This window comes from Oncorhynchus clarkii, unplaced genomic scaffold (genome assembly GCF_045791955.1).
Source record: "Oncorhynchus clarkii lewisi isolate Uvic-CL-2024 unplaced genomic scaffold, UVic_Ocla_1.0 unplaced_contig_2464_pilon_pilon, whole genome shotgun sequence".
Classification (NCBI taxonomy): Eukaryota; Metazoa; Chordata; class Actinopteri; order Salmoniformes; family Salmonidae; genus Oncorhynchus; species Oncorhynchus clarkii.
Window position 1 is genome coordinate 123,828 of NW_027261083.1, and position 25,380 is coordinate 149,207.

At 45.5% G+C, this 25,380-nt stretch overlaps 1 protein-coding gene across 1 annotated transcript in view; it reads right to left on the bottom strand.

The window, feature by feature from the left end:
• LOC139404699 (netrin-G1-like) overlaps positions 1–25,380 on the bottom strand; it is a gene marked incomplete at its 3' end in the record, with an annotated part of 148,207 nt that overhangs the window by 112,234 nt on the left and 10,593 nt on the right. The window contains exon 2 of the mRNA XM_071147312.1: positions 16,710–17,514. Coding sequence (XP_071003413.1) covers positions 16,710–16,952 — 243 coding nt within the window. The remainder of the gene's footprint in view (positions 1–16,709; positions 17,515–25,380) is intronic.

Here is a 25,380-nt window from a genome sequence, read left to right on the forward strand (position 1 = left end):
AGCCTGTCCTCCGGGTTCCACCCCTGGTCCAATGGCCAGTTGGAGCGAGCAAACAAGGACCTCGAGACCACCCAGCGCTGCCTGGTCACAACCAACCCCACCACAGCACCTTGTGTGGGTCGAATATGCCCGCAACACCCTTCCTTGCTCTGCCACCGGCCTATACCCCTTTGAGTGTTCCCTGGGGTATCAGCCCCCACTCTTCCCTGAGCAGGAAGAGGAGGTCGACATATCTTCTGCCCAGATGTTTGTCCGTCACTGTCGTCGTACCTGGAGGAGAGCCCGGTTGGCCCTCCTCAAGACCACCTCCAGGTATCGATGACAAGCGGATCGCCATTGGACCCCGGCTCCACGGTATCGTCTCGGCAGAAGGTATGGCTCTCCACCCGGGTTCTGCCCCTCCGGGTGGTCTCGCAAACTGTCCACCCAGTTTATTGTCCCTTTCCCCATCTCCAAGGTCATAAGCCCTTCTGATGTTCGTCTTCTGTTGCCCCGTACCATTCATATACACCCCACCTTCATTTGTCATTATCAAGCCCGTGTCTCACAGTCCCTTGTCTTCCATTTCCAGGCACACCCCTCCTCCCCGTGTCGTCGATGGCCATCCGGCGTACACGGTGAGACGCCTCCTGAGGGTTTGACTACGGGACAGGGGTTTCCAGTACCTGGTTGACTGGGAGGGTTATGGCCCGGGGGGGAGGTGCTGGGTCCCCGCTAGAGACATCCTGTACCCAGCCCTCATCGCCGACTTCCACCGCCGGCACCCCGGTCAACCAGGTATGCGCCCAGGTAGGATGCCAGGTGGCGTCCCTGTCACGCCCTGATATGTTTCACCTGTCTTTGTGATTGTCTCCACCCCCCTCCACCCCTCCACCCATCTTCACCATTATCCCCTGTGTATTCATACCTGTGTTTTCTGTTTGTCTGTTGCCAGTTCGTCTTGTTTGTCAAGCTTACCAGCGTTTCTCCTGTCAGCTCCTGTCTTTTACCAGCCTCTCTTTTTCTTGCCCTCCTAGTTTTTGACCCTTGCCTGTCCTGACCCTGAACCCGCCCGCCTGACCACTCTGCCTGGCCCTGACCCTGAGCCTGAGCCTTCCTGCAGTCCTGTACCTTTGCCCCTGTCTGGATTTCTGACCTCTGCCTGACCTGACCCTAAGACTGCCTGCCGTCCTGTACGTTTGCCTCTGCTGCAGTAATAAACATTGTTACTTCGACATGGTCTGCATCTGGGTCTTACCTTATCCTGATGACTAATAACAGTGTTGACTACCACTACTATGCTAATGTTCTAATTATGACAAACACCATGCCAGACGTATGCTACTATACGCTACATCCGCCTACACTGCCCAGCAGGCACTGCCAGTACCCCCCTGTTGCATGCCTTCTTCCTGCCTGGGCTGTGCCAACATCCAACTGGCTGAGTAGAGGTTCTTGTGAGGTGTGCAGGACGCTGTCAGCACAGCTCTGTCTGACACCTAGTTTGAGCAGTCAGCCAATCTACTTCCTGCTCCAAATTAAACCAATATGTGTTGAAAGTACAACAACAACAACAGATTGATGATTGCACATAGATTACTCCACTCCTCTCTTTCCCTGCCCTCCTGTCTTCCTCAACCCTCCTTCTTGCTCCCCTGCTCCAATTATACAGGAGTGCTTCAAAATCACCCCAGTCATCACAACAAGAAGCGGACAAGCCAGTTAAATAGTGACATGTTTTATCTCTGTGTGATTATCTGCTTAAAACAGCTTTCAGCAAACAATCTCTTATATCTGTCTGCTTCAATAATTGGCTATGTAAATACATTTAATCCAAATTCCCTCTGGATAAAAAGTGTCCTGTCTTTATCATCAAACCGTCAATAATGCATCATCTATATCTACATTTTGAGCACTCATAGAACTGCCTGTTAAGCGATAGAAAGCTAGATGGCGAGTTTCAACAGGGATGATTGGGAGGTAGAGCTTATGGGTTGGATGAGGAAATTATGGACTGATGTTATCTCCTTGTGGAGTAAAGCCGTGTCACTGTCAGGACACATGGTGCTCGAACACACACACCCACAATGACACACACACACAGACCCACACACACAGACACACACACATAAACACACACACATAGACACACACACATAGACACACACACACATAAAAAACACACACACACACACACACACACACACACACACACACACGCGCGCACACACGCACACACACAAACAAACACACGTTCTCTTTCATCCATTCTCAGAAAGCAGCCCGGAGTTCAAAATAATCACTTTCAATACAGCAAATTAGAGTCTCCCTGGAGACGGCCCTCACCTTCAATACAACGAATTAGAGTCTCCCTGGAGATGGCCCTCACCTTCAATACAATGAATTACAGTCTCCCTGGAGAAGGCCCTCACCTTCAATACAACGAATTACAGTCTCCCTGGAGAAGGCCCTCACCTTCAATACAACGAATTAGTCTCCCTGGAAATGGCCCTCACCTTCAATAAAAATAATTTGACTCCCTGGAGATGGCCCTCACCTTCAATACAATGAATTACAGTCTCCCTGGAGATGGCCCTCACCTCCAGCATAGCAAATTAGAGTCTCCCTGGAGAAGGCCCTCACCTTCAATACAGCAAATTAGTCTCCGTGGAGACGGCCCTCACCTCCAGCATAGCAAATTAGAGTCTCCCTGGAGAAGGCCCTCACCGTCAATACAGCAAATTAGTCTCCGTGGAGACGGCCCTCACCTTCTGCACAGCAAATTAGAGTCTCCCTGGAGAAGGCCCTCACCTTCAATACAGCAAATTAGAGTCTCCCTGGAGACGGCCCTCACCTTCAATACAGCAAATTAGAGTCTCCCTGGAGACGGCCCTCACCTTCAATACAACAAACTACAGTCTCCCTGGAGATAGCCCTCACATTAAACACAGCAAATTAGAGTCCCTGGAGAAGGCCCTCACCGTCAATGCAGCAAATTAGAGTCTCCATGGAGATGGCCCTCACCTTAAACACAGCAAATTAGAGTCTCCCTGGAGACGGCCCCCACCTTCAGCACAGCAAATTAGAGTCTCCCTGGAGAAGGCCCTCACCTTCAATACAGCAAATTAGAGTCTCCCTGGAGACGGCCCCCACCTTCAGCACAGCAAATTAGAGTCTCCCTGGAGAAGGCCCTCACCTTCAATACAGCAAATTAGAGTCTCCCTAGAGAAGGCCCTCACCTTCAATACAGCAAATTAGAGTCTCCGTGGAGACGGCCCTCACCTTCAATACAGCAAATTCGAGTTTCCCTGGAGAAGGCCCTCACCTTCAATACAGCAAATTAGTCTCCGTGGAGACGGCCCTCACCTTCTGCACAGCAAATTAGAGTCTCCCTGGAGAAGGCCCTCACCTTCAATACAGCAAATTAGAGTCTCCCTGGAGACGGCCCTCACCTTCAATACAGCAAATTAGAGTCTCCCTGGAGACGGCCCTCACCTTCAATACAACAAATTACAGTCTCCCTGGAGATAGCCCTCACCTTAAACACAGCAAATTAGAGTCCCTGGAGAAGGCCCTCACCGTCAATGCAGCAAATTAGAGTCTCCATGGAGATGGCCCTCACCTTCAATACAGCAAATTAGAGTCTCCATGGAGACGGCCCCCACCTTCAGCACAGCAAATTAGAGTCTCCCTGGAGAAGGCCCTCACCTTCAATACAGCAAATTAGAGTCTCCCTGGAGAAGGCCCTCGTGATCATTACCACCACACAGGTCTCTGGGAGATTCAGGAGAGGACTGGGGTCTCTTATCATTGGAGGAAAATAAGATCGTTCTCAAATGTCATTACTTTTACTTGATGTTTTAAGTGCAATTGTAACAGGTGAGGGACACAATAGTTAAAAATGACTATATGTGATTTATACGTTGACAATGACAAAAAAAATAACTAATGTATAACTGCAAGGAGAAAACCATGGTAAATTGCATTGAAATGGTGGCAGAGCTGGAGTCTAGAACTTCATGAAGAAATCCTTCACACCAACATACTAATTCATCCATTCACTTTGGGTCAAACCACTACAACGATAGTAGGAGGGGGGTAAAAACGGGAAGACACCCATTATGATTTTCACCTCCACTCTCACTCAGACAGACAGGAAGAGAAAGAACACTACATCAGGAGAACTAATTAGGATTATTAGTGGGATGTAATTTATTCAACAGGGAATAAAACTAATTGCTCAGTCATTTTTGAGCCAAATGCAAAACGAATACCGAATTACTGACTGGCTGCCTCAGCAAATAGAGAGTGATTTTACAGCGGTTGCCTTGTTTCACACACAGTTTAGAGTCTCGTATGAAGCTCTTTAAAAATGACAAGAGTGGAAATGAATGAGCCCCATGAGATTGAATGGCTCTACTAACCTCATGGTGAGCTGCTAAATGACTATGTAGAGAAATGTAGCTCAGCAGCAAGCGCAGAATGGATTATGAGTGGTTACAATGATCACTGATTTAAAATACAACATCTACTAATGACTATATGTGTACTTGTATATGAGTGTAGTAGTCTCAACATGATTTGTGATTTAGTATCATTGGCATCGTAATGATGTCTAATTCTACAGAATGGCTATCAAGAAGAACATTTCTTACGGTTCTATAACCCAGATATAATTAGCATTCTAAACTGCCAGTTGTCCTGTCAACACAACACCATGCCAGACAGTAAGCGATGGGAAATGTGGTGACAGAGAGAGGACAGGATGAGTGAGATAGAAGACAAGGGAGGGATGAGGGAGAAAGAAAGAGAGGAAATTACTCATAATATCCCTCATACGTCCATCCATGCCAAATGAGATGGAAAACAAAGCTCTGTGGAGGAGTTTAGGAGTAGCGAGATAGGAGAGTCCTGAGTCGACAACAGCTTTATAACTTTGGCCAGTTTCAACACACACTACTCTTGCCTCTCTCTCTCTGTCATTCAGAGCAACACTATTTTGTTGTGGTGAATAGACCGAACCATAGACTATAGTGTGTATGTCACTCAGAGCAACACCATTTTGCTGTGGTGAATAGACCGAACCATAGACTATAGTGTGTATGTCACTCAGAGCAACACCATTTTGCTGTGGTGAATAGACCGAACCATAGACTGAGAGACTGAACACATCCAGTAAACATTTAGAAGCATTAAAAGAGAGCCTTCAAAGAGAGTGAACAACTTGCAGTGGGTCCCAGAGCAATGTGTAGATCCTAGCATATGTTACTAAATCAGTTCAATGTGTAGATCCTAGTGTATGTTACTAAATCAGTTCAATGTGTAGATCCTAGTGTATGTTACTAAATCAGTTCAATGTGTAGATCCTAGCGTATGTTACTAAATCAGTTCAATGTGTAGATCCTAGCGTATGTTACTAAATCAGTTCAATGTGTAGATCCTAGCGTATTTTACTAAATCAGTTCATTTTGATTTGTATTGCTCTTTATGAAGGACCCCCAGTAGCTACTCTTCCTGGGGTCCAGCAACATTAAGGCAGTTATATACAATTACAAATATTACAGGACATTACACTGCTCACAACACATTAAGTGTGTGCCCCCAGGCCACTACTCTACTACCACATACAGTATCTACAATACAAAAGCCATGTGTATGTATATAGAGTGTGTTATCATGTGTATTCATTCTCTGGTATGCAGATAAACAGAGGCAGCAACAACATAATAATAATACATCTAATGACAACGCTTTGAAAAGGCGGGCTACATTCAATGACAGAATCACGGGTTGGGTTAGGTCTAATAAACTTCCAGGCAGTTATTAGACAACCATAGGAAATAAAGAGAAATAGCTAATTAGGAAAGGGAAAAAAGCCCTAGTCAGCCAGTATCCCTGAGAGGATGGAACGAGACGAAGGCGGTCATGCATCTCCTCTCTTGCCTATAGGGCCACAGTCCTGCAGACACTGCAAGTCCAGACTCAATTTACCCATTACACTCTGTCCTGACTGTGGTAATAAAATGCTAACCATCTCAATATCCCAGGCAGGCAGGCAGGCAGCACGATGGGAACTACACCCCTGTAGCTTAATTCAGCTTTATTTCACAATAAATGGTAACCCTCCCTCCCTCCCTCCTTCCCTCTATGTTTAATCAGGTACACTACTCATTAGAGGCTGGCTCCTGGGCCGCTCCTAAATTGGGGGAGATGTTCTCCGAGTCTCGCTAGTGCGATAAGTGCAGAGTTATGTCAGAATTAAGTTAATAGCTGCCCTGCTTTTCTACTCTTTAATTAAGCAAAGCAGACTTTTTTTGTCTTCTCGTGCACTGATTACCACTGACCAAGCCTTCCTTCCAGGAACAGATGCAAACCTACCTGATGGAAACCCACACAGGTTGGCAGCAATAATTGTTTTTGAAATGATAACATGAAGCAATTGTGTATGTGTAAAATAATGTTTACAATTACAGAGTGCATAAACCCATAGAGTGTAATAAAACACCAATACAAAATGACATTTTTATAGAAAATAAATCATTCAAACAAAAAACGAGCCACTATATGTCCCCTCTTTTGTGATTTTTTACTCTCCAACACAGGCCTCTGCCTCTGCGACCCACAGACAGGACAGTGCAGTGTGGGTACACTTCACTAAGCTGTGGATAGATCATGTCAATATAGAGGAGAAAACACAACACATCAACAATTGATCAAATTCAGCTAAACATCATCATCCATTGGAGGTCCAGTCTAGAGAAGTATTCAGCATTTGATTTCCACTTCTGATAGCATTGCTATTGATTTCATATTTGCCTCTGCCTTGCACGGGCCCTGCCAGACACAACAGATCATTGTATTTCTGGACTGTCAGTCATGGTGATCTGAGGGCCTGTCTGTCAGCTGCTTCCCCCTGCCAGCCTCTCTCTTCACTCCTCTATCAGCCACTGCAGAACGAGAGGAAAGAGACTTTGGCCGGCAACGAGGGGGGGAATCAACGTCAGAACAAAACACCAAAGAAATACAAGAAAGGAAAACCCCTCCTCATCAGTTTTCCAAAGTGACCTCTTTCCTAAAAAAAAAAGAAGCTCCTCTCGGTTTCTCTCTTCTCCTTGAAGATGGATAGAGCTAATAATTCTACACCATCTGTCCTCTCAGAGAGACAGGGAGGAAATATAGCCAGTATGTGGTTTATTCGTTAAGCCTCCTTGTGTTTCTCCTCACTGCCTTGAAATTGCCTTAGCCTGGCACGTCGTATAGCCAGTCCACTTCCCATTTAAAGAAATTAATTTGTTTATCAATAGGATCCTTCCTTCACTTGGCCAAAGTGACCCGGCCTGGCTGTTTTTTGGGGTATCCATTTAGTAAATGGGCTTGTTTTGACATCCAGGAACCACACACACTCATTAACAATTTACCCATGAACACACACACACGCACAGTGCGAAGTGACAACATCAGACCATTTTCAGCCAACACATTTTAACGTTTGAACTTCTAAAGTCATGCGATGCAAATCAATTTAAATCTCATTAGTCAGGTACTTAAAACATGTGTGTAAAGTGTGCTTATGTATCTTATTTAAATTATTTTGAAGGCTATGTGAGGATCTCTCTCTTTGGACATGTTTCACACAACACACACACACACACACACACACACACACACACACACACACACACACACACACACACACACACACACACACGCACGCACACACACACAAACACACACACACACACACACTTAAAACTAACAAATAACACATGCACAATGTTTGGGGTCAATTATATTTTAATTCCAATCAATTCACAAAGTAAACCAAAAACCAAATTTTTCTCGCTGAAAACCATTGAAGAGAACTGGAATTGGAATGTCAGTGTACTTCCTGAAGGAACTGGAATTTAGACGGAATTGAACCCAACCCTGGGCATGCAGTGTGCACTCTCACACACACACACACACACACACACACACACACACACACACACACACACACACACACACACACACACACACACACACACACACACACACACGCACACACACACACACACACAACACACACACACACACACCACACACACACTCTCTCTCACACACACACACACACACACACTTCCTCCAATAGGTAGCTCATGTGTTTGCGATGGAAAGGCTGCCTGGTTGGAATGGAAAGGGAAAAAAGCATCCCTGCTCTCTTCTCTCTCATTCGCCCAGTCAATCCCCTACCACCCCCCCCCCCCCCCCCTCTCTCAACCTCCCCTCTCTCTCTTCCCTGCCTGTGTCTCTGTACTCTGCACCCTGTGACCCCTCGTCATTGATCTGGATGAGGGATGTGATGAGTGGCTCTTCCACTTAACATGCATGTCCAAATACCCTCCATATCCCATTAGCTATGTAACATCCATCCCCATAGTAATAAACAGAAGTATTGTATAAGCCCATGTCATATTTACATCCATCAGTGAGACATCTTGTTCCTCCCTCTCTTTACTCTGATAAGCCAACTCATTGCCATTGTGTGTCTGTGTGTGTGTGTGTCTGTGTGTTTGTGTATCTGTGTGTACGTGTGTGTTGTCTGTGGCCTGACAAGTGTTAGATAGTGAAAGCCAGTATTGCCGTCCTCCAGCAGCGCAGAGTAGAGCGAGTGTGGCGGGCCTGTTAACGCAGAGGGGATGTCCGCCTCAGAGGCAGTAACAGCAATTAACAGTCAATGGATCCCTGAGCCCTGCTTCAGAAGGCCACGACTGTATTACCGCTATTCTTAGAAGCCATACACAGAGGGGGTTTCAGACCATCATTTTCCATGCGTGATGAACTGTGAAACGTAACAAAAGCCCTATTACCACAAGAGGGATTTGGGCTCGCATTGCATTAGAAAGGGGAGAAAGTAAAACCTTAGTCAAATCAAATACATTTAAAAAATCCCTGTGACATAGAAATCAAACTGAGAGTTTAACCAAATGGTTAGCTGGTATTATTCATGAGTCCTCTATTCTATTGGGAGGAAAGTGCTGAGCATATTACCGTCGAGACAATGTGGGGTTTTCAGCTAGTCAATAGCAAGGCCCTCCATGGCTGATTCTGACTGGGAATCTCTATGCTAATTCCAGGACTAATCCATTGGAAATAAAAGTATTGCCAAACTGACAAAGAATTGTTATTTCAGAAATCAGTGATGCTAAAGAAGTCGGATGTACAGTAAATGTCTGTCTTGTCTTTTTCATTCCGAGACAGAAATCCATTTTGGATTGGCATCACACTGCTTGTATCTCTCCTGCTCACATATATCATTTGATGTTGAACACACGAGACAAGTCATACAGCAGAAATAATGGGAAATGTCTGCTGTTTGATTCTGTTGTACTCATCACTCTGCCTGCATCACAAATGGCATCCTATTTTTATAAATACTGTACTTTTAACCAGAGCCCTATGGACCCTGGTCAAAAGCAGTGATCGGGAATAGGGTACCATTTGTGACGCAACCTTTGACTTATTATGGGAGAGGGTAGGAAAATTTTACAGAGAGCATCATGGGAGGGGGAAAATGAGGAAGCACCATCTTTTATCTTGTTGTGGAAGAATCCATGATGTGTGTGTGTGCGTGTGTGTATGTGTGTGTCAGAATCCACGGTGTGTGTGTGTGCGTGTGTGTATGTGTGTGTCAGAATCCATGGTGTGTGTGTGTGTGTGCATGTGTGTGTGTCAGAATCCATGGTGTGTGTGTGTGTGTGTGTGTGTGTGTGTGTCAGAAACCATGGTGTGTGTGTGTCAGAATCCATGGTGTGTGTGTGTGTGTGTCTGTATGTGTGTGTCAGTGTCAGAATCCATGGTGTGTGTGTGTGTGTGTGTGTGTGTGTGTGTGTGTGTGTGTGTGTGTGTGTGTGTGTGTGTGTGTGTGTGTGTGTGTGTGTGTGTGTGTCAGAATCCATGGTGTGTGTGTGTGTGTCAGAATCCATGGTGTGTGTTTGTGAGTCAGAATCCATGTGTGTGTGTGTGTGTGTGTGTGTGTGTGTGTGTGTGTGTGTGTGTGTGTGTGTGTGTGTGTGTGTGTGTGTGTGCCAGAATCCATGGTGAGTGTGTGTGTGTCAGAATCCATGGTGTGTGTGTGTGTGTCAGAATCCATTGTGTGTGTGTGTCAGAATCTATGGTGTGTGTGTGTGTGTTCCCTGTGTCTTACAGCATTACTGCTACTCACTGTAGCAGCAGTAACATCCCACTTAGCAGAAACTTTCATGCAAGCCGAGAGTCAAATCAAATTGTATTGGTCACATATACATGGTTAGCAGATGTTAATGCAAGTGTAGCAAAATGCTTGCGCTTCTAGTTCCAACAGTGCAGTAATATCTAACAAGTAATCTAACAATTCCCCAACAACTACCAAACACACAAATCTAAAGGGGGGAATGAGAATATGTACATATAAGTATATGGATGAGCGATGGCTGAGCGGCGTAGGCAAGGTGCAATAGATGGTATAAAATACAGTATATACATGAGATATGAGTAATGTAAGATATGTAAACATTATTAAAGTGGCATTATTTAAAGTGACATTGTTTAAAGTGACTAGTGATCCATTTATTAAAGTGTCCAGCGATTGGGTCTCAATGTAGGCAGCAGCCTCTCTGTGCAGTGATGGCTGTTTAACAGTCTGATGGCCTTAAGATAGAAGCTGTTTTTCAGTCTCTCTGTCCCAGCTTTGATACACCTGTACTGACCTCGCCTTCTGGATGGTAGCAGTGTGAACAGGCAGTGGCCCGGGTGGTTGTTGTCCTTGATTATCTTTTTGGCCTTCCTGTGACATCGGATGCTGTACCTCTCATGGAGGGCAGGTAGTTTGCCCACGGTGATGAGTTGTGCAAACCGCACCACCCTCTGGAGAGCCTTACGGTTGAGGGCGGTGCAGTTGTTGTACCAGGCGGTGATAAAGCCCAGGATGCTCTCTATTGTGCATCTGTAAAAGTTTGTCAGGGTTTTGGGTGACAAGCCAAATTTCTTCACCCTCCTGAGTGCGTACATTTGGACTCGTGATCACTACATACAGCAGGTGTCTCACACCACCACACAAAAGCTTTGTCCCAGATGGCACTCTATTCCTCTGGGTCCTAGTCAAATGTAATGCATTATAGGGAAAAGGGGGCAATTTGGGTCGGACTCAGAGGTGCCCGGGCCACGCATGGCTGGGCTGGCTAGGCCGTGACATGCCATTAAAACTGGATATGTGGAAATTTCCTCCATCACCTTGATAATGGGTTTCTGTTGCGCTGCAACCTGCCTGGCTGCCCTGGGCGGCTGGATAAGAAGGGACTAGTAGCTGAATGGGGAGAGTCTGGAGAAATAATGAAACGATATAAGAATCTCTAGCCGCCGCTCCCGCCGCCTTGTGCCTCATGCAAAGTTTATGGCCGAGCTTCCCTGCATTCGCCGCTGAAATATGAAGTGGATACTCCTCCAACCAACTTCACTGCCTGTGTAACATTGCATTGTTTATCCTGGTCAAATATTACACTCACATTATTACGGGCCCTGCTTAATCCGAGGCAAAATGTCCTTATGTTTAGTGCACAACGTGCATTGTGGCTACAGTCAGATAAAAGATAAATGGTTTCTTATTCTAGGGTTTGATGGGGGGGGGGGGGGAATAAACAATTTCAAAGGAGAAATGTCCTTGACTGTGCGGATTAAGATTAAGATTACGTGTGATATACATAATCAAACATGTTTTGTTGTGATTTCTATGTGAATTGTGTACCGTACAAAGGAACTTACATGATGACGTCATCATCTGCTTCTTTCAGGGTTTTCTAAATAGTGATCCTGAATCCAACCACGACTAACTACCGACTCTAACAGGGAAATTAAACAAACATGTTGTTCACTTTGAGGTGTTGGGAGTGCTTCAGTAAAAGCGTTTCAACAGGCCACGGATTTGGTTCAGACTGACGGAGATGAAAGAGAGAACACATAAATGGATCATTTCTACCTAATACCCTTCTGATGTTCAGCAGTTCTATTGAATAAGTCATTTGTTTTTTCAATGCTGTTAAAATGCTAATATTTTCCAACCAGAGTCCAGCTTCGTTTAAGGATGTCAGCACTTTTTGAAAAGCTGCTTTGTGTGTCTTGTTTTCCAATCTTTCCCCTCATGAAAATCACATGAATAAACTATTTGATTAAACCGAATGTCACCGTTTGTCTGAGAACAACATTGTAGGCCTCGGTAAACTGTCTCTTTCTCTCTCTCTCTCTCTCTCTCTCTCTCTCTCTCTCTCCCCCTCGTTCTCTCTCTCCTCTCTCTCTCCCTCTCTCACTCTCCTTGCGTTCAGTCTAGCTGCACATTTAAATATGAAAAAGGTGTATTGTTGTTGACAGCACGCTCGTTTCTCCAGGAAATGTCATGTGTGAGCCTCTTGAGCGATGGCAGGGCGCCCAGGGGGGTAGCGGAGTTAAAACATCCCCTGTCTGACTGAAGAGCTGGGTAACCATGATCAGCTTAGAGAAAGGTCACCGTTGTATATCCTCATACAACCCAGCAGAGCAGCCCTACTCTGTCTTTATTGGTTAACACAATGCTTTAGTCAGGTCTAGACGCTTTCAGATCATGATTGTCTGTGTTTAAATAAGGCCACGGATATTTTCAGATGTTATCTCTCAGATATTAGAGTTGCTGACTGACTGAATGAATTGCCTAATGATCCTCCATGTTATTGTACATGCCAAACAGAGACAGAGCCTCACAGTGTTGGATTGCTTTCCCTGCTCTTTTATTTGTATTTAACCTTTATTGAACTAGGCAAGTCAGTTAAGAACAAATTCTTATTTACTATGACAGTGGGCTAGCTGCCTTGTTCAGGGGAAGAAGGACAGATTTTTACCTTGTCAGCTCAGGGATTCGATCTAGCAACCTTCCGGTTACTGGCCCAACACTCTAACCACTAGGCTGAGGGAGGGAACACACACCTAGACAACCACACACACACACACACTAACATGCAGGAACATTTTCTTTAAGGAACATGTGTTTACAATTTTCCGTAAGCAACAAAAATAAGATGGAGATCAATTGGCCGTGTTGCAAGAAAAATAATGTAAAGTTATACCTCAAGAAACATACAAAATAGAAAAATGAGATGCCACAGACTACAGATATCCCACTTGGATGATTCCCAGAATCAGGAGGGAATAAGCAGGAAATCCAGATTCTAACCAGGATTTCTGGAAACCTGGGAATTTACCAGAATTTTGCAGCCCTACTGAGGAGGTGTTCAGAGCACCTCATTCCCTCTGAATATCAAATAAAGCCCTAAGTATCCTATAAAACCCTGGAACCTCTCCTGAACACTCCTCACCTTCAAGCCCCTCCAGAGAGGTGTGACTGAGGCGCCACCTCCACCTCCGCAGACTCCCTGCTCTTTCTTAGCTGTCGCAGGCAATTCATACCCAGAGGGGACTGTGATATCTAATATCATGGCAGAGCTGTGTGAAATAGTTCACCAGGGGTCAAGTTATTGCTCCGGCAAAGGTCACTGGACTGTGAGCGGAATAAAAGGCCTCTCGGAGTAGATGATGGGGCTGCTGTCTCCCTGCATCACATTACACAAACACACACACACACACACACACACACACACACACACACACACACACACACACACACACACACACACATACACACACACACACTGGCTGTCTACCTGCATCGCTGGCCCCCGGGATGGGGAGCGGAATCTGGAATCAGCAAGCTCTTATGAGCAGAGCACCACACACTGATGTCTGTCTGCCTGTCTGTCTGTCTGTCTCTCCCTCTCTCTCTCTCTCTCCCTCTCTCCCCCTCTCTCTCTCTCTCTCTCTCTCTCTCTGTGTTTGCAGGCAGATGTGATGCCTGATACCTCCACAATCACACAAGAAGCAGACATGTAGGCCCTGGAACCAGAGGCCTAGACCCTGCTGCTGCCAGCTGCACAAGCCCCAATCAATTAACAGTGATTTAATTCTCTGATAGCTTGATGCTAATAGTCATTACCCAAATACAGAGTGATCATACTCATAATGAAAACGTCTATTGGCATCATAAGCAGTGTATCGGCACCTGAGTTGCAGCTAGCAGTGTATCGGCATTGCAGTTTCAGCTATTTCACCAGTAATTGCTCAAACATTGATTTACAGAGTCCTGATACTGCCAAGTAAATGTCAACCGACTGCAGAGAATGAACAGCCCTGAAGAGAGATGATTCATATTCTGATAATGCTGAGTGACATGAGCTTGTTTAATTGAAAGACTCCAGTGGTATCACTCTGACAGCCAGCTTTGCTGTTTGCAGTAGAAATAACTGAGCTAATGCTAATGTTAATGCAATGAAAGATCATTGGACTGTTAAAAGACGCATACAGGCTAATAATGATTCACTTGGTTTCAAAACGTCCCTCTCTCCGTGGCCAGGAATAGAATGAGATTATTGAACCACTGGCTATGAAATGAAGCACGGGTGATTGTCATAGAATAGCCTTTTCACACACACCCACACACAGACACACACACACACCCAAAAAAAACAAGTCCTCCAGAACAACTGCAATACTGCTCTGTCCAAGTCTGGACAAATGCGGATTACATAAGGGGTCAAATTGAATCAATCTGGGCGCTCAATACCTTAAGGGAGAGGGGAAAATGACCCAGTTTTGATGCTGACCCCGAGCTGAAGGAGGCCAGCCATTTTAAAGGCAACCTTGGGAGTCTGTCATGGAGTCAGCGGTTTCAAACGTGCCTCTGAGATGTCTGTCTGAATTATGTATCCTATGAATAAAACACATTAGCTACTAAACATATTGAATAATTCACTTTCCAAAGCCCCTGCACACAAGATATTAGCTCTTCTGTCACTGGGCATATCTTTTCATAGCCCCTGCCTCTCTCTCTCTCTCTCTCTCTCTCTCCCTCTCTCTCTCCCTCTCTCTCCCTCTTTCTCCCCTCTCTCATCTCTCAGCTGATGGTAACTGTCTATTTTTATTCCTCACGTAACTTCTATCTTGGAACCTCACCACTATTTATCTAAAGAGCACTTGAAAATTTGAAGAGTACTATTTGTTCTGATAAACTCTTCAATGTGTTAGTACACACACACACACACATACACCAAACACACACAATAAAACCCAACATTTATTCATCTTTTAACGCCTGTGTGTTGGTAAATTAAGAACGCCAGCTGTGATTTTCAAATTCAAAGATCCCAAATGAAGAGGAGGCCCCTTTTTAAATTAAATACCTATACACCCCTTCACAAAAGACGAAAACTGCGCTATAGTCCTCAAAGCAACGAGTTAACTTTCAAGGGGTTATCTCTTGCGTGCTGCTAATTCCACAATGCTGATAACACTACGTTTTAGTCCACCAAGACTCTCTGTGTCTTTGTGAATGACTGACTACCTGCAGAGGAGAATGAGTGCATACGGAAAACGATAGCGTAAGCACCCAACACCAAGATGACATTATCAACAGTGAAATCCATTTAGAAAATGAACATTGATGTACTTTCATTCCGGGTGTATCTCACACACACCAGGACGTCATTGCCATGCCAGTGTGTACTTACGGTAAGCGGTAAGAGACTGCAGTGATTATAAATACACTGTGGTCCGTGAGAGAACGACATGTAAGATAACTTTCTCCTCTCTTGAGGGAAGAATAAATGGAAATCCATCACATATGTTCCCGTTACTGAGAGTGGGTGAGACCTGCAGAATATATATGGGATTCTGAATTTATTACGCATGTTGTGGGAATAATATATATATATATATATATATATATATATATATATATATATATATATATATATTTATTTATTTATCTATATATTTATATACAGGTAACTGCCAAAATAAAGGAAACACTTGAGTAAATGAGGATTACAAAGTATATTGAATGGAGGTGCTTCCACACATGTGCGGTTCTTGAGTTAATTAAGCAATTAACATCCCATCATGCTTAGGGTTATGTATAAAAATGCTGGGCATGCCATCCAATTGGCCATTATTTTTGACTACCATGGCTATATGCCCCCATACGATAACAATGTCCCCATCCACAGGGAACGAGGGGTCACTGAATGGTTTGACAAACATGAAAACGATGTAAGCCATATGCCATGGCCATCTCAGTCACCAGAACTCAACCCAAATGAACACTTCTGGGAAATTCTGGAGATGCGCCTAAGACAACATTTTCCACCACCATCAACAAAACACCAAATGATGGAATTTCTTGTGGAAGAATGGTGTCGCATCCCTCCAATAGAGTCCCAGACATTTGTAGAATCTATGCCAAGGTGCATTGAAGCTGTTCTGGCTCGTGGTGCCCAACGCCCTATGAAGACACTTTATGTTGGTGTTTCCTTTATTTTAGCAGTTACCTGTATGTGTGTGTGTGTGTGTGTGTGTGTGTGTGTGTGTGTGTGTGTGTGTGTGTGTGTGTGTGTGTGTGTGTGTGTGTGTGTGTGTGTGTGTGTGTGTGTGTGTGTGTGTGTGTGTGTGTGTGTGTGTGTGTGTGTGCGTGAGTGAGTGAGTGAGTGCAATATTAGAAAAGTTGACCAGCAATTCTAACTTTGGTCCATTCATATCTCCCTTACTTCGTTTGTAATGCATCCACTTGTATAACTACGGAGGGCTGTCTATTGGAGAGAAGGGTACAAGTCATATTTGAGACAGAGAACAGGACTTACCAGGGCGCAGTATGTCTCAGGTGGGTCTCCACAGGTGATGTTGGGTGGGTCCACCGTAACCTTCAGGTACTTGGTCATGTCCATGGCCTCAGGTTGGCAGGCCATGTAATCCCAGGTGAGGCCTTCGTCCGTGTACACCTGAGACTTACACACGTCGTAGTGTCCCCAGGCTGGGTAGTGCTGCATGGTCTGGCACACACTGGCCCACAGTGCCTGCAGTGTCAACACCAGAGGGAAACGCATCGCCGCTTCCTCTCAGACACTCTGGGTCTCCTCTAGAAAAGGGCTATTGCTTTCTCAATGGGGAATCCCTCTTCTTCTCTCCCGAAACAGAGAGACAGCGAAACCGAGGGAAAGGCCTGGGCCTTTGAGTTTATGAAATAATCCAACCTTTACAGAGAGAGGAGCTAAGGAACTGTGGCAGCATGCCAGCCTCCTGTTAACAGCTTGGTGGAGGGGGCGAGGGGTGTGAGATGGAGGGGCGAGGGGGGACACCACTTGTTTTGGTCTGGAGTCCTCTCTGTACTCCGTTTCAGGTCTCTCCGACAGTTCTCTCTCCGGGAGGGCGGGAACGGAGGGGTCACGACACGCCGAAGTTAGGGGGTGACTGGCCCGTCAAGGAGATAAAAAGAGAAGGAGTGGATGGAGGGAGGAGTCGGTGTGAAGGAGGAGAGGCGAGAGCTAGAGCGAGAGCCCTGGAGAAGGCAGCCTTTTTGACACGCTGATGGAGAGATGAGTGACAGGCCGCTCAGCTTTGTTTGCTGTCAATCATGTCTCTCTTCCGCCCGGCAACGGCACCCACGGTCTGTAGGGAACAAGGAGAGGAGAGAAGAGAAGAGGGTGAATGCCTGGTGGGGGGATAGTTTGACAGAGAGTGTGTGTGTGTGTGTGTGTGTGTGTGTGTGTGTGTGTGTGTGTGTGTGTGTGTGTGTGTGTGTGTGTGTGTGTGTGTGTGTGTGTGTGTGTGTGTGTGTGTGTGTGTGTGTGTGTGTGTGTGTGTGTGTGTGCGTTTGTGTAGGTATAGAGTTTGACATCAGCAGACGGATGGCAGTGTAACCGGGGAGAGATCCTTGATGTGGGGGTGTCAGGATGGGCATAGTGAGTGTGTACATCCCAAAGGGGGATTTTATAACCAAAGCCATCAAGGTGCATTATATCCTGATGCTTTTCACACTAAGTCCACACCTCACCCTGGTTTTCACTTATCATGAGTTTGTTTTCTATGCCCCTTCCCAGGAGAACCAGAAACACCAGCAGCTAAATCTTCAATCTACCGTACCCTTAAAATGCAAGTTTGTAAATCATTAGCATTATATAACATTTGGAGGATTACAAAGTGTAGTTGTTGGATTGTGGCAGTTACAACACCATTGAAACATACTGTATGTATCAGATCAATGTTAGTCGTTCCAAAGCACAGGTACATTCTAGAAACAGGTGAGATGGTGGTATGCATGATAAATGATCAGTCAGGTCTAAACAAAGCCCTACATCCATACCATTTCACAATATGCATTGACAAAAGACTGCTGCACTGATATCAACAACAGTTGCTATGGTAATATGAATTGCCTGAGTATAAACCAAACATGTAGTGTTGTTGTGATCTCAACACTGAAAACATCTCATCTTTATTCACTATTCATACACAGATACAAATTAATGTTTTCTTGTTGAAAGACCTGGAATGTATCATGAGAGGGACCATCTCCTCGGCTGTTTCATTTGCCTCATGATCACACGAGGCCTTTCAAGTTGAATACAGCAACCTCAGAAAGAGAGTTCAACTCACGAAGCTGCAGGTGACGAGCGCTGGGAGAAAACTGTCTACTGTCCATGCATTTTAGACTTTTCAAATCCTCTACTAATCAACAAGGACGTCTGTACCTGACACCTCGTCTTAAGTATGGTTCTGTACTCCAGCCGACTGGCCAAAAAAACGAAAGACAGGCAATTCAAAGTCCTCAGCATTAAAAAAATGCACTGTATAACACAAAGGTCACGTGTAAGCCACATAGACATAGTCTGTGTCAGTTTGATGTAGGTTCTTGTATTCCTTATGTTTTTTTTTGTGGATGATGATGATTCCTGGATGAAGCAACATCCCAGACTTGGGGAATTCTGAACATTGACAAGGTCTATTATTTGGACATGTCTTTTTCTGAAACAGAAAGAACATTTAAAAAAAAATAAAAAAGTTCAATTTCAATATCAAAGTGTACTCAACTCAGTTGACCTGCACTATTCAATTATCTCTTTCAACATCCAGGTCCTGAATCAGAGAGAGAACGGCAGGCGTCCGTTTCCACCTGGCACTAGCTGACCGGAATTAGTTTGAATAAGAAATGGCGACATTTGAAATGGACAGGACTGCTTCAAATAACATCTCTGGACATACTGCACATAGAGTACAGTAGACAGCTAAAGAACTGTGAAAAAGCAATCTGGTGTATAGATTTATACATCAAAATCAAATAGAACATCCCTAAGTAATCTCACCCCTAACAATCTATATTCCTCAGTTAGCTTTGTCCCCACATTTTAAACAACCAATACCCTAAATGCAGATTACAGTATGTATCTCTCCATATCTCCACACACACACACACACACACACACACACACACACACACACACATACGCACGCACGCACACGCACACACGCACACACACACACGCACACACACGCGCACACACACACACACACATACACACAACATACGCACACACACATCTTTGTTTTACTATCCTTGTGGGGACCAAACAATTGATTCCCATTCAAAATATATTTTCCTTAACCCCTCACCCTAAGCCTTAACTCTAACCTTAATCCTGAACCTCTAACTCTAACCCTAAATCTAATCCTACACCTAACCCGAATACTAACCCTAACCCTAATTATAACCCTAACCCTAAACCTAACCCCAAAGCCTAAAGTAGTATTTTTCCTGACTCCTGGTCCCCACAAGGATAGCAAAACCAAACACACACACTCACTAAAACAAGGCTGCAGCTTAGCTGAGCTAGCGCTAGCCACTAAAGAGAGACACATTTCACAGGCAGGTAGCCTTTTTCTCCAGCCAGCCCAATAGTGACTTGGCTTGCAGGCAGCGGCAGGTAATTGATGATGACGTTAGCCAGAAGCAGTGTGAGGGATGGATCAGTGGACGTTTTAGTGCTGGTTAATCAGTCAGCCCAGACAATGGACCCGCTGACCCAACACACCTAGTCCTGAGTGATCAAATAGCCTGCTATACGCCTACAGCCTGAATGTACAGGCCTCACTGCCCAGCCTGTGTATAGGTCTCTCTGTCTACCCTTGAGATAGGCTGAACGCTATAACTTCTGCTTGTTTATTCTCTATTTTGCCATGAGATAGAAAATGCCATCAGCTATACTTTAAGTTAAAATTTTCAGGACTGTTTTTCATTTTTAGTTAGCTCATAGCTTATTGCAAAGGAATACAGTAATATCTTATACCTACAGTAAAAGTACAATATCTGGTAATATTTTATTTTGATAAACAATTACATTCTCCAACCAATTGGGTCAGATGGCAGTACTGGCCCAAATGTCTAACCTATGGAGCACTTCTACCCATATAGCCAGCATAGAATTGGGTCTAGAGAGAGAGAGAGAGAGAGAGAGAGGAGAGAGAGAGAGAGAGAGAGAGAGAGAGAGAGAGAGAGAGAGAGAGAGAGAGAGAGGGAGGGGTGGAGGGGGGAGACACAGAGAGAGAGAGAGAGAGAGAGAGAGAGAGAGAGAGAGAGAGAGAGAGAGAGAGAGGGAGAGAGAGAGAGGAAGAAAAAAGAGATAGCACAAGGCCAAAGTGGAAGAGGGAGCGGGCCTGTTTGAGTAGGGTAGGCCTGACTGGATAAAGATGGGTAGGGGGGTCAGAGACACCCAGGGTAGATAAGGGGAGTGGGGACAGTTATACCCAGGCTAGATAAGAGGAGTAGGGACAATAATACCCAGGTTAGATAAGGGGAGTGGAGACAGAGATACCCAGGTTAGATAAGGGGAGTGGCGACAGAGATACCCAGGTTAGATAAGGGGAGAGGAGACAGAGATACCCAGGTTAGATAAGGGGAGTGGGGGCAGTTATACCCAGGTTAGATAAGGGGAGTGGAGACAGAGATAACCAGGCTAGATAAGGGGAGTGGAGACAGAGATACCCAGGTTAGATAAGAGGAGTGGGGACAGTTATACCCAGGTTAGATAAGGGGAGTGGAGACAGAGATACCCAGGTTAGATAAGGGGAGTGGGGACAGTTATACCCAGGTTAGATAAGGGGAGTGGAGACAGAAATACCCAGGTTAGAAAAGGGAAGTGGAGACAGAGATACCCAGGTTAGATAAGGGGAGTGGAGACAGAGATACCCAGGTTAGATAAGGGGAGTGGAGACAGAGATACTCAGGTTAGATAAGGGGAGTGGGGACAGAGATACCCAGGTTAGATAAGGGGAGTGGGGACAGTTATATCCAGGTTAGATAAGGGGAGTGGAGACAGAGATACCCAGGCTAGAGAAGGGGAGTGGGGACAGAGATACCCAGGTTAGATAAGGGAGGTGGAGACAGAGATACCCAGGTTAGATAAGGGGAGTGGAGACAGAGATACACAGGTTAGATAAGGGGAGTATGGACAGTTATACCCAGGTTAGATAGGGGGAGTGGAGACAGAGATACCCAGGTTAGATAAGGGGAGTGGAGACAGTTATACCCAGGTTAGATAAGAGGAGTGGAGACAGAGATACCCAGGTTAGATAAGGGGAGTGGAGACAGTTATACCCAGGTTAGATAAGGGGAGTGGAGACAGAGATACCCAGGTTAGATAAGGGGAGTGGAGACAGAGATACCCAGGTTAGATAAGGGGAGAGGAGACAGAGATACCCAGGTTAGATAAGGGGAGTGGGGACAGAGATACCCAGGTTAGATAAGGGGAGTGGAGACAGAGATGACCAGGCTAGATAAGGGGAGTGGAGACAGAGATACCCAGGTTAGATAAGAGGAGTGGGGACAGTTATACCCAGGTTAGATAAGGGGAGTGGAGACAGAAATACCCAGGTTAGAAAAGGGAAGTGGAGACAGAGATACCCAGGTTAGATAAGGGGAGTGGAGACAGTTATACCCAGGTTAGATAAGGGGAGTGGAGACAGAGATACCCAGGTTAGATAAGAGGAGAGGAGACAGAGATACCCAGGTTAGATAAGGGGAGTGGGGACAGAGATACCCAGGTTAGATAAGGGGAGTGGAGACAGAGATAACCAGGCTAGATAAGGGGAGTGGAGACAGAGATACCCAGGTTAGATAAGAGGAGTGGGGACAGTTATACCCAGGTTAGATAAGGGGAGTGGAGACAGAAATACCCAGGTTAGAAAAGGGAAGTGGAGACAGAGATACCCAGGTTAGATAAGGGGAGTGGAGACAGAGATACCCAGGCTAGAGAAGGGGAGTGGAGACAGAAATACCCAGGTTAGAAAAGGGAAGTGGAGACAGAGATACCCAGGTTAGATAAGAGGAGTGGGGTCAGAGATATCCAGGTTAGATAAGGGAGGTGGAGACAGAGATACCCAGGTTAGATAAGGGGAGTGGAGACAGAAATACCCAGGTTAGAAAAGGGAAGTGGAGACAGAGATACCCAGGTTAGATAAGGGGAGTGGAGACAGAGATACCCAGGTTAGATAAGGGGAGTGGAGACAGAGATACCCAGGTTAGATAAGGGGAGTGGAGACAGAGATACCCAGGTTAGATAAGGGGAGTGGAGACAGAGATACCCAGGTTAGATAAGGGGAGTGGGGACAGTTATTTCCAGGTTAGATAAGGGGAGTGGAGACAGAGATACCCAGGTTAGATGAGGGGAGAGGAGACAGAGATACCCAGGTTAGATAAGGGGAGTGGAGACAGAGATACCCAGGTTAGATAAGAGGAGTGGGGACAGTTATACCCAGGTTAGATAAGGGGAGTGGAGACAGAGATACCCAGGTTAGATAAGGGGAGTGGAGACAGAGATACCCAGGTTAGATAAGGGGAGTGGAGACAGTTATACCCAGGTTAGATAAGGGGAGTGGAGACAGAGATCCCCAGGCTATATAATAGATAAGGGAGCAGGGACAGAGATACCCAGGCTAGATAATAGATAAGGGAGCAGGGACAAAGATACCCAGGCTATATAATAGATAAGGGAGCAGGGACAGGGATACCCAGGCTATATAATAGATAAGGGAGCAGGGACAGAGATACCCAGGCTAGATAATAGATAAGGGAGCAGGGACAGAGATACCCAGGCTAGATAATAGATAAGGGAGCAGGGACAAAGATACCCAGGCTATATAATAGATAAGGGAGCAGGGACAGGGATACCCAGGCTATATAATAGATAAGGGAGCAGGGACAGAGATACCCAGGCTAGATAATAGAAAAGGGAGCAGGGACAGAGATACCCAGGCTAGATAAGGGAAGGGACTGAGATACCCAGGCTAGATAATAGATAAGGGAGCAGGATACCCAGGCTAGATAATAGATACCCAGGCTATAGATAATAGATAAGGGAGCAGGGACAGAGATACCCAGGCTAGATAAGGGAGCAGGGACAGAGATAGATAAGGGAGCAGGGACAGAGATACCCAGGCTATATAATAGATAAGGGAGCAGGGACAGGAGATACCCAGCAGAGATACCCAGGCTGGATAATAGCTAGATAATAGATAAGGGAGCAGGGACTGAGATACCCAGGCTATATAATAGATAAGGGAGCAGGGACAGAGATACCCAGGCTAGATATAATAGATAAGGGAGCAGGGACAGAGATACCCAGGATAATAGAGCAGGGAGATACCCAGAGATACCCAGGCTAGATAATAGATAAGGGAGCAGGGACTGAGATACCCAGGCTATATAATAGATAAGGGAGCAGGGACAAAGATACCCAGGCTGGATAATAGATAAGGGAGCAGGGACAGAGATACCCAGGCTATATAATAGATAAGGGAGCAGGGACAGAGATACCCAGGCTATATAATAGATAAGGGAGCAGGGACAGAGATACCCAGGCTATATAATACATAAGGGAGCAGGGCCAGAGATTCCCAGGCTAGATAATAGATAAGGGAGAAGGGACAGAGATACCCAGGCTAGATAATAGATAAGGGAGCAGGGACAGAGATACCCAGGCTAGATAATAGATAAGGGAGCAGGGACAGAGATACCCAGGCTAGATAAAAGATAAGGGAGCAGGGACAGGGATACCCAGGCTAGATAATAGATAAGGGAGCAGGGACTGAGATACCCAGGCTAGATAATAGATAAGGGAGCAGGGACTGAGATACCCAGGCTAGATAATAGATAAGGGAGCAGGGACAGAGATACCCAGGCTAGATAATAGATAAGGGAGCATTGACAGAGATACCCAGGCTAGATAATAGATAAGGGAGCAGGGACTGAGATACCCAGGCTAGATAATAGATAAGGGAGCAGGGACAGAGATACCCAGGCTAGATAATAGATAAGGGAGCATTGACAGAGATACCCAGGCTAGATAATAGATAAGGGAGCAGGGACAGAGATACCCAGGCTAGATAATAGATAAGGGAGCATTGACAGAGATCCCCAGGCTAGATAATAGATAAGGGAGCATTGACAGAGATACCCAGGCTATATAATAGATAAGGGAGCAGGGACAGAGATACCCAGGCTAGATAATAGATAAGGGAGCAGGGACTGAGATACCCAGGCTAGATAATAGATAAGGGAGCAGGGACTGAGATACCCAGGCTGGATAATAGATAAGGGAGCATTGACAGAGATACCCAGGCTATATAATAGATAAGGGAGCAGGGACAGAGATACCCAGGCTAGATAAAAGATAAGGGAGCAGGGACAGAGATACCCAGGCTAGATAATAGATAAGGGAGCACGGACAGAGATACCCAGGCTAGATAAAAGATAAGGGAGCACGGACAGAGATCCCCAGGCTAGATAATAGATAAGGGAGCAGGGACAGAGATACCCAGGCTAGATAATAGATAAGGGAGCAGGGACAGAGATACCCAGGCTGGATAATAGATAAGGGAGCATTGACAGAGATCCCCAGGCTAGATAATAGATAAGGGAGCAAGGACAGAGATACCCAGGCTGGATAATAGATAAGGGAGCATTGACAGAGATCCCCAGGCTAGATAATAGATAAGGGAGCAGGGACAGGGATACCCAGGCTATATAATAGATAAGGGAGCAGGGACAGAGATACCCAGGCTATATAATAGATAAGGGAGCAGGGACAGAGATACCCAGGCTGGATAATAGATAAGGGAGCAGGGACAGGGATACCCAGGCTATATAATAGATAAGGGAGCAGGGACAGAGATACCCAGGCTAGATAATAGATAAGGGAGCAGGGACAGAGATACCCAGGCTATATAATAGATAAGGGAGCAGGGACAGAGATACCCAGGCTAGATAATAGATAAGGGAGCAGGGACTGAGATACCCAGGCTAGATAATAGATAAGGGAGCAGGGACAAAGATACCCAAGGCTATATAATAGATAAGGGAGCAGGGACTGAGATACCCAGGCTATATAATAGATAAGGGAGCGGGGACAAAGATCCCCAGGCTAGATAATAGATAAGGGAGCATTGACAGAGATACCCTGGCTAGATAATAGATAAGGGAGC